General features: G+C 39.5%; 1 protein-coding gene across 1 annotated transcript in view; it reads right to left on the minus strand.

Moving 5' to 3' along the window:
* LOC145463141 (citron Rho-interacting kinase-like) overlaps positions 1-5,141 on the minus strand; it is a 26,775-nt gene extending 21,634 nt beyond the window's left edge. Inside the window, exons 1-7 of the mRNA XM_081446858.1 lie at positions 4,786-5,141; positions 4,272-4,363; positions 3,712-3,795; positions 2,401-2,645; positions 1,984-2,077; positions 1,343-1,543; positions 667-820 (exon numbers count right to left, since the gene is read on the minus strand). Coding sequence (XP_081302984.1) covers positions 667-820; positions 1,343-1,543; positions 1,984-2,077; positions 2,401-2,645; positions 3,712-3,795; positions 4,272-4,363; positions 4,786-4,972 — 1,057 coding nt within the window. The 5' untranslated portion in view covers positions 4,973-5,141. The remainder of the gene's footprint in view (positions 1-666; positions 821-1,342; positions 1,544-1,983; positions 2,078-2,400; positions 2,646-3,711; positions 3,796-4,271; positions 4,364-4,785) is intronic.
* Positions 5,142-10,481: the final 5,340 nt, after the last annotated feature.

A 10,481-nucleotide genomic window follows, 5' to 3' on the forward strand; every position in this document is an offset into this window, starting at 1 on the left:
TACGCAATTTGTGAATCGCAACGTTACAAATCTAGGTACAAAGTTGTATTCACCAAGTTTGAAGAATATAGCTCGGCTAGAAGACGCTGAGTTAACTTTCTAATTGTCCATACATTTTCTCTCTAAATTTGGCTGGGTAGACGCGGTTCGCGGGAAAAAAATTACAGACAATTGTATGGCGCGCGCTTTCACCGTTAGTTTTTACTTTAAATTGTATGGAAAACTGCAAAAATTAACTGAGCGTCTTTTAGCAAAGTTACATCCTTCAAACTTGGTGAATACAATCTTCTACCCAGTATTTTAACGTTGCGATTCGCAAATTGTGTAAAATTCAGTTTTTGAAAAAGTTATTTGCCACCGAATTCCCATACAAACACTGTAATTTCTAACCGCTTTGCCTACCCGTCAAGATGGCGTCAAAAACGTGACAAGGCCTATCCATATATAGTGTAGCATTTGATTAGGTGTCACTGGGCATGGGGCTGGGGGTGGAAAGGGCAGATGGACTACGTCTAGGGGAAGCAGACCAACCTTCCTCCATCACCTCACCTAAGCAGATATTTGGGACCAATGGAAGTTAAAATGGGAGAAAACTGGTGTAAAGAAGATTTTCTTTTCCATAGACCCGATTATATGCCCTTTGGACTCCAAAGATAAAGTACGTACTTTCTTGCAAGTTGTTCCAGTCAATGCCGCTGAAGAACTGGTGACATAAAAGCCCTTCATAACCAATCCTTGCTTTACTATCAGTGCACAAACTGAGAATCAAATCCTTTGCACTCTTGCTGACCTGAGCATCTTTAAAAAACTGCAGGGAGGTCTGAAATAAATTTTAATACCGTAAAATAAAAAAAGAGTTCAAAATGTCAGTTCATATGCACTGTTAATAATTTATATTGTGCGGTTCCAGAAAATATCCATACTCCCCCCACAGAGGGGAATGGAATTTACTGGAGGTGCTGGGGATTCTGTAAGACCAAAAAAAATTAAAGAAATGTATGAAGCTTAATTGGAATTTCCAGAGGGACCAGGGACCGTTGTAGACAAAACCTCTTCCATGGGGGAGGTATGGACATTCTAACATGAGATATGTACTAGCTTGTATTCACAGTTAAGTTCTAAATTCCAATTTAGGCAGCTTGAAGTAATAAATCATGACAGATGGGTGGTGTCTATATTTACCAGCCACTTATCAATAAACAGTGGATGAGCCAGCAACTCTGACATCTCAGCTCCCCCTTCAACCTCAAAGTCAAACTGCCCATTTCATCTCTGGTAAATTTATCAAGTTTTGATTTGTCACCTTTTCTGTGATAACATTTGCACCAAAAATTTAATTTACCTTGTAATTCATTATTTTGCTGTAAGTTATTACAACAGAGTCTGCCTCAAAAGGTGTCTGTCCACAGAGCATCTCATAAGCAACCACACCGAGAGACCACCAGTCACACTCCACACCATACGGACCTCCTGATCCATCCATACTGGTCAATACTTCAGGGGCTATGTACTCTGGAGTTCCTACAGGCATCTTACTGTGCACCTAAATTGACAGTCATATAATAATTTATGTTGATTGAGGGTAGCACACTGGCCAAGACTGAGTACAGAAAGAGAAAGGAGGGGCGGAGGGGGTGTGTGTAGGGGTAGTACAGGGCTGTAACCCATAACAACTATTACAGCTGACAGCTGACCATGCTTCATGGACCCTTGATGTTACGGGGAACTTGCCTGTACATGTAGTTGACACAATTCACCCATAAAGTAATAAGTTTTTTTTTTCGTATGTGAAGATCAAGACTACAAATAAATCAAAACTTAATGACAGCCCTGTAGGTAGCCATGCAATGTGAGAGTAAGCTGTCTCCTTGAAGAACCAAGGACTGAGCCAAGACTTCTCTTCTTCCTCTTTAGACTACATGTAGTATGTAAGATAAAACAGCATGCATGATTGAAGAAAACTCAAAGTAATGTCAGTAATACCTTTTTGTCTGCTGAGAGCCTGGCTGATGAACCAAAATCAGCCAATTTAATGTGTCCAGTTCGATCAACGAGAACATTGTCAGGCTTGATATCCCTTGTGAAAAGGCAAACCCAGAAAAAATTAACCATGGAATCAATACAATCTGTTATACTGAAAGCTGTATGTAGCCAGGGCTGTCATTTAAAGGTGTAACCCGTAACACCAGCTGTTACGTCTGAAAATGCTTGATTTTTCCTTAATGCCAGTTATTGCTAGAATTCACTCACAGAGTAACAAGCTCACTACGAGTGTGGAGAACAGGGCTACAGGTGACTCAAAGCTTAATGACAGCCCAGGTAGTTATCACTAGACCTACAGTACATGTAATCAAGACAGTTGTCTCAGTCAAAGTTTAATAAAATGGTCAAAAAGATTACCTGTGCACATAACCTAACACATGCAGGCTGTGAATAGCCACAACCATCTCTGCCAGATAAAATCGTGCAACATCCTCCTCCAGGACATCATCATACTTGCTTAGCAGTGACAACAGATCGCCACCGGGGTGGTACTCCATCACAAGGTAGAGATTGTGGATATCATGAAAAGCATACTGCAGTGCTGTTATCCATGGGTTATTGCACAGTGCCATTATTTCTCTTTCTTCATCATAAAAGGCAACCTTCATTTCAAAGATCATGCAATATGATTTCAAATCATAATTTTGGAACTACATCTACACTGTGTATCACTATTGATGTAAAAAGGCCGTACAGGAAAACATTCATGATGAATGGTTGAGAACAGTGAGGTGCATGCATAACATGCAGTTGACAAGACTGAAATATCTCCCATCAAGCAAGATGAACAGCAAGTCACTTGTCCATCTTCTTGCTTCATTTGCTTGGAAGTTGGCAAAAAAGTTTCTCTGATTTTAAAATATGTTGTGGTTCAATGTAGCCTGTTCCTGGCTCTCAGTCAGTGGGGAGGATCGAAAAAGCAGGCAGGTGAGGAATGCAGCCTGGTAGAGAAAATGAGAGAACAGGACCCCGCTCGTCGCCTGCCTGCTATTTCGATCCTCCCCACTGACCGAGAGCCTGAAACAGGCAAGGTTCAATGTTACCTTTGGTATAATTTGATCTTTTCCAATATGTTGGCATACACCAGAACAAAGGAAAATGTCAAACTGTAACAATGATAAAATTGAACCATAACATGAAATACACAATAAGTTGAATTGTTCTCACTAAATTAAAAGCTGAAACACACCAAGGACTGGATGCCCATAGGGCAATGTGCCTCCTACATGCATTCAAAGCCAAAGTGAAAAGTCGAAACAGCTTCAAACTAATTTAGAGATGGACCATTATTTTATTGAGGTGGGGAGGGTTTGGCAAACTGCTGAAGAAAAAAAATCGTGCATATGGGGAAAAGAAATCAAGCAAGTGCTTTCTACTATGTACATGTAGGTCCTATTTTTGATGCTAACAAATATTCTTGCACCAGCTATTGCCCACCAAAAAACATCAAGCACAACCTAAGGCAATAAAAAAATTTCTTACTCCAGAAAATTGCCCAACAATCCCCCCCCCCCCCCTCCCACCTCTTTCCTCTCAAAAAATAATGGCCCATTCCTAAGCGGTTGTTACTGATATAACCATATCAGCAGCAACTCCTTATCAGTTTGAAACTGCTAGGTTGTTCAGTGTCCAGTACAATAGGGTTAACTTTACATATTTGATACTCACACTTTCTTGTGCCAAGGTCTGAGACTTCTTCAAAGTCTTCATGGCAAAGATGTCTCCACTTTGCTTATCTTTGACAACTTGAACCTGTTATATTATAAGCATTGAGTTAGGAATATTATACAGAAGAGTTCACAACCCAATGTGAATATGACTTTTAAATTTTTACTTAATAAACAGGGTACAAATTCAAAATATTATACCGGTAATTCATAAAAAAATGACCATTTGAAAATAAACAAAAATATCAACAATCACACATGTAAGAAACTTTAATATTCAAAAATCATAAGCTTGTTAAACTTATAATTAATATTGTTCAGGTCTGAGACTAAAAAGAGTATTCTAGATATTGTTAGTAAGTACATCCTGACCTATCCCACCGGCCAGTCACCTATAAATAGAAATTTCAAATGATAAAAAACATTTGCGGAATGTTTTGCGGTTATATCCTAAAGTATTTCATTCTTTTGCTGCTCGTTTACTTTCGATCGAAACTTAAAGTTCAGGAATGGCTTGGATTTGCTCATTAACCTGACTGTTTAATCTTTATTACACTGTACCTGTCCAAAATGTCCCCTCCCAATCGTGTTGAGAACGATAAAATCATCCTTGCTCAAACAAAGCTTACGAAGATCATCGACCATGGGCCGGTCTATTGAATGTAGAAAATAACAAACGAGATTATCATTTAACCATTTCAAAATGAATTGCAGCATTCGATAGAGAAATCATTCATCCTACATGCCCTAAGGATCGATCAAGCAGAAGTCTTTAACTAGTTTCTACTGTATTACCGTAAGTGTAAATATTGAAACAGGTCAGAACGAGAACGTTAACTGTCCTACATATACGTTGCTCTAATTTTCTCCACTTAGCTGACATAACTACAAACTAGGAAGACAATCGAACAATTTTAAGCTAGCATGCCAAGCACAAGATAAGACTTATTTTCTTGATTGCCAATCTTTCGCATTTCAAACACTGGCTTAGAACCGTTCTAAATTACCACTGACTACGTATGAATTTTGCATCATTCCAGCCTTTACAAAAAAACAAAAGATTTCTTATACTTACACTTCTTTATAAATCCTGAAACGCTTTTATCCTTCAGCATATATTCCGAATTGCATTCATCGAAGAGGAGAAGAAATGCATCCAAAAGTGCCTCTCGAGTGAAGGCGCCCGATGTCTTTCGACCGACATTTTTACCGGCGAAGATCTGATTGAGTTTGGCGCAACGAGTAGAAATTGAGTCAACCATTATTGAAAGAAATCAATGAGCTCATCAGAATTACAAAATACCGAGTTGAATAGAAAAAAACCCGCCGACAAATCTCAGAAAATAAGATTACAAACCAGTTGAAACCGAACAACAAAACCGTTTGCATGCAGTGACTTGAACCAGCGAACCTACCAGCGGTAATCAGCAGAGTGTCCTCTGATTGGTGAGATTGACAAAGCCCAGCAATCTGATTGGTTGGTTTGCCAAAAGGAGCGAACTTCGAAACTTCCGTAAGAATATTTTGTTTACAAAAATCAGGAAAATGTGTTTTTATTTGTCGATTTCATATATGTCATTAATACCGTGGTAGGGTATGTAGGCGATGTAGTCTAATAATTCAGATATAAGGGAGCTTTAGATTTGCCTACGAGTACGATTTTCGATGCTCAAATCAGTGACGTTTCCAGAGTCCTAGTTCTTCATGCTGGTTTTAGGTAGAGAGGGTAGCTCATGGGATAAGATGGGTATGTGATGTGATAATGTGGAGCCTGAAAACTAGAATTGAAAAGTCGTTCTCGTACTCGATCTCGTACTCGTACTCAAATCTAAAGTCCCCTATTGGCTTGCAGACAGGCTCGCGTCCGGGTCTACGTAGCTTGGCGGCAGAAATTGGATTGCATATTATTATATGGCTAGCTCCGTGAGCGGGCAAGATGATTCAAATCCTGCGCTGTGATTGGCTACCCGAGCGGGCAAGATGGAGCTATCTTGCCCGTTCGGGACTACCCGCCGTGTCCCGCAAGAAAAATTTCTCCGAAAGCCATATAATAAATCCTTTATTGACCAAGCTTGTTCGGTCAAGATGGCTGGATATTGGCTTCGTTCTTTTTTTGCGTGTTTATGGACCGAGACGGAGTCGAGGTCCATAAACTCGCAAAAAAAGAACGAAGCCAATATCCAGCCATCTTGACCGAACAAGCTTGGTCAATAACCTATACTTATTTATAGATCGTTTTCACTGTCACGCAATAAAAGAATAAATCGAAAGCCATTGAGTGGATAAAGTCAAGAAATTGTGATCTTATAGAAAATAGATAGAGAAGTCACTTCGCCGAGTTTTAGGTTTGTGCTTGTTCCCAAACTGCAGATATTTGTCGAGATGTTCTGCGGAAATCATACAGAGCCCAGTATGGAAACGCCATGTTGGTGCACCGTCTCTGGTGCACCAATAGAGTGTGTGCACGTGAAGTCATCAAATTCTCAAATCCAAAACTAAAGAGCTCCTAACCGTTTTATCCTCCTCTGGCATAAGAGGTACTAAATTTATTTCTCTTTTCAACTTTCCAGCTCAATAGCGCATTTTGAATTTCGGAGTTATGGCGGTGCGTGACACTAAGCTTAGATCGCGTTTGTCGAAAAATATACACTTCACCTATGTCGTGATGTTTAGCCATGTTAGAAGTTAAAGTATTAGGAAAAGTGCTTTTGTAAATGTTTTTGGTTCGGTTTTGTAAATGTTTTTGGTTCAGTTGTCTAGATAACCAAAGTAAGTTCCAGATGTTTACACTATTTTCCGGCCGCCATATTGGAAGACCAAGGAGGTCCTGCGGCTTCATACTAGACTCTATAATTTTGCACGGAACATTTCGAAGAACATGATCTCAACTTTGGGACAATGCACACACCTTAAACTTGGAGAACTGTCTTCTTTATATATCGTCTATAATATCACAATGTCTTGACTTTATCCACTGAATGGTATTTGTTTTTATTTTTATTTTTCCTCCTCTAGGAGAAGAAGGCCAAATGGTAATAAACCGGCCGTGTCCTCGTGAGAGAAATACGTAAAGAATCACAATCAACAAATTCAAGCAATGAAATATTTATTGCATTGCAAAACGTCTTGGTTTTGTACCCATTCTTTCTCGGCTACTTGTTCTAGCTGGACTGACGCTATCGATGAACGGCAAATCTGCAGAGACAAAAAATGATTCATGATATAACACTGCTGAGTGGGATATCAACCATCATTTCAGAGCACTGACGCAAAACCTTTCCCGCCATCTTTACACGTTATATTCCAGTAAAAAATAAAAATAGATTTAAAAAAATATATGTCTCACTCAGTATAGTAGCCTGTTTATCAACAACTATCCCGTATAAGGATTACTGTAACGCTTTGCTCAATAAAGCTAATACGGACACCTCTCTAATACGGACACTTTGCTCTGTCCTTTCGGTGTCCGTATTAGAGAGGTTAGGCTGTATAGGGGAATACAAAACTAGCCACAATTAATTGTCAGGACGACTGACTTGACATGTGCATTCTATAATGTAAACGTATTTTACGAGTGAGTGGCGGTGACGTTTTTATTTTTTCTTTTTTTTTTCTTTTGAAAGTTAACGGTAAATTAACACTCAAATTAGCTATAGTAATCAACGTGCCTTCTGCTACTACCTCTCAGTTTCCCTAAGGGAAATTGTTTAAAGATTCCGTGAAATCTCCGGAGAGAATATCCAGTACAGTAGGCACAAGTGTAATCAACGGCTGAAAGAGCAGGAAAAGAAGAAAGTGTATAAGCAATAGCCATGGATCTCGATTGGACAAAAAAACATCCATGAAAGTGAAAGTCTCAGTTAGTCTCTTGTCATGCAGGACGTTTTTGTGTCTTGTCTTATGGTTTGGTACTACAGGGAAAACAAGGAGACTTAGTAGCAAACTTTATTATTCTACAATTCTTATGATAATACCTTTTTTCATCACAGAATGATCTTAAGACTTAAAATATGTTTCAAAACAATGTTTGTCATTCTCACAGTTATTGAGTTAGTGGAAAATTCACCGAAGCAGATGGCGGTATTGTAATACATTTTTCGGCTCATTATCTCTATCATCTTTCAATATTGCAGTTCTGAGCCCCTCAGACTTAAGCTTTTGATGATTATATGTTGGAAAAAAATCTAAAGCCAGATAATTACTTACGGTATCTAGCTCCGTGAGTGCTGTAGTTTTGAACTCTTCGAGGTTTTTAATACCCTTCTCCATTTTCTCTATTCTATCGGAATAAGTTAAAGCAATATTTTAAAAAGAGTTCATTTCTTCACCGAGCTCATTACTTTATTCATGCCTCTGTACCCAGACACTGACGCTGAAATTGCGACACTTTGCCCAAAAGCACAGTACAGAGAGAACGAGTCCAACGCTTATAGAATAGGCCATTTTACAGTTGTGTGCTTAGCTGGCCTATGAATGCAAGCGAGGGTGGAGGTCACCTTGTTTTGATACAAACCTCTCTGCTTTCCTCCTTTCAAAGTCAACTAGTTAGCGTTAGAACAACTTGATTAACACACCAAAAGAAGTGAGGTCTTCATCAAAACAAGGCCACCTGCATCTTCGCTGCCATTCAAAGGCCAAGTCACTTTAAAATGTTCTGGTAGTAGGATCCCCGCGTCTGGCTACAAGAATGCCAGATAAGCTAAAATAGTTAAAACTTACACGCGTTCGATTCGAACAGAGTCGCTGGAGCACCTGTCCTATAAAATAAGAATCAAAAATCCAAATCAAAAATTGTTGATTGCAATCCATCAAATAATTTCTTGTGGGCGATTCAGTGATCCAAACACGTTACAGTCAGACTTGTAATTGCAGCCTCAGGGATAGGGATCAGTTGCATGAGTGGAGCAAGTTGCAACCCGCGAAAGCAAATTGCTCAGCTTATTCCTGTCGGGGGAGGGGGGGGTACTTTACAAAGTTCTATACGGAGAGGGTCTAGTCCCTTACCATTTTGAATACCATTTCGACAGGTACTGCTTCGTTACCTTTCACATGCTTTCATGACTGTTTTATGAATAAATCACCATAAAAGGAAGTATTGCCTTCATTTTCATGTACGGTAGTGCCTAATAAATGAAATGATACAGCCATAAAGTGCATCTGTTCTAAATATTTTAATTGAAAGCCCTTTTAAATAACCAAGTGACAGATGACAGATTTCCCTTTCATATACCTCGTCTTGCGAAATCCCTACCTCATTTCCTACCTCGTGGTCACGACTTGTTGTGATTTCCAAAATGCTTAAGTGTTCCTGCCGTATTTTGAGGATAGATTAGATTTACAAGTTGCTGCTTTGAGGAGTCGATCACTCGGCAACCAAAACTGGACAGAACATCCGAAGATCGATATTTCTCAATTTTTGTCCCAAATAATCAGCTTTTAATTTGGTCCCTGATATTAACTTTAAACGTTAAGGCATGTGCGACTGTTTTGGGCTGAATTATCTTATGACGGCTTACCCCATTTAAGCATTCCGGGCAGGCCTTGTCGAAGCTGTTCTTGTATGCCTCAACTTCGGTTTTCAAGGTAATAATTCTGTGGAATGAAAAACGACTACAATAAGCTGTAGCTAGCACCAAATTTGTAACACCAAATTTGTATTCCGATCTATTATTATTTAACTTGTGTATGAAACGCGATGGCCACATTGTTAATTTATGCGTTCTTTTCCGGATCGAACGGTTGGGGGTCGAGCCCTGGTCAGAGATATTGTGTTGTGTTGTGTTGTGTTACTCTCAAAGTGCCTGAGTACCGGCGAATGCTGGGTGGTTACCCTGGGATGGACTAGTATCCCATCAAGGGGGGGGGGGGGGGGGGGGTGGAAATACTCCTTGTCGCTTCGTGCTACAGAAACCAGGATAAGCTCTGGCCTGATGGGCCCCCGTGCTTGTACGCAGACTTATGAAACTCTTCTTTTTGATGTCAAGATGAAATGGAAAGGTCGTTTTCATAGCGTTGATATTCATTGTAAAATGTATACGTCTGAAGTGTCACTTTTTACAATAAACTGCTTGAGGAAATTGAAACCATTTCCACCGCTTTCCTAAATTAAACTTGCAGCACTAGTCTAAAATGTTAGTCCTCAAGTTTCAATTGGCTTTTGAATGGTTTTCGATGTATTAAGATTTAGCCTAACACAATAGACCTCCGTACGAGGCTCTGGGGAATAAACCCCACAAACTCTGTAGTCATTCCCTTGAGAGTCGTACAGATTTTTGATTTCGCAAAGTACAGATTTTTCATTCCGCAGAGTACAGATTCTTCATTTCACAAAGTACATATTTTTCATTTCGCAAAGTACAGATTCTTCATTTCACAAAGTACAGATTTTTCATTTCGCAAAGTACAGATTCTCCATTTCGCAATGTGCAGAGTTCATGTCGATTCGTATTATTTTGCAAAGTACAATACCACTTACCTGGACATGTTGTTTTCGACCGTTGCAAGAAGATACTGCGTCGACAGGAAAAAGAAACGAGGGAAACAGTTATTGCGGCACCAAAAAACCAAGGAACAAACGAACAACATACCGACGCACGAAAGAATGAACATACATTTATACCATACCATATAAAATAAAGCAAATCAGAATATACAGGAAAGCCGTTCTTTATTGGACGGTTTTACACCCAACCTTCCCATCATGAGCCGCGCGTATGTCGCAGTTATATTGTTGGCCACTGTATTTTCTATTGCATGGCAACGCTCTCTCAT

The sequence above is a fragment of the Orbicella franksi genome, chromosome 12 (genome assembly GCF_964199315.1).
Source record: "Orbicella franksi chromosome 12, jaOrbFran1.1, whole genome shotgun sequence".
Taxonomy (NCBI): domain Eukaryota; kingdom Metazoa; phylum Cnidaria; class Anthozoa; order Scleractinia; family Merulinidae; genus Orbicella; species Orbicella franksi.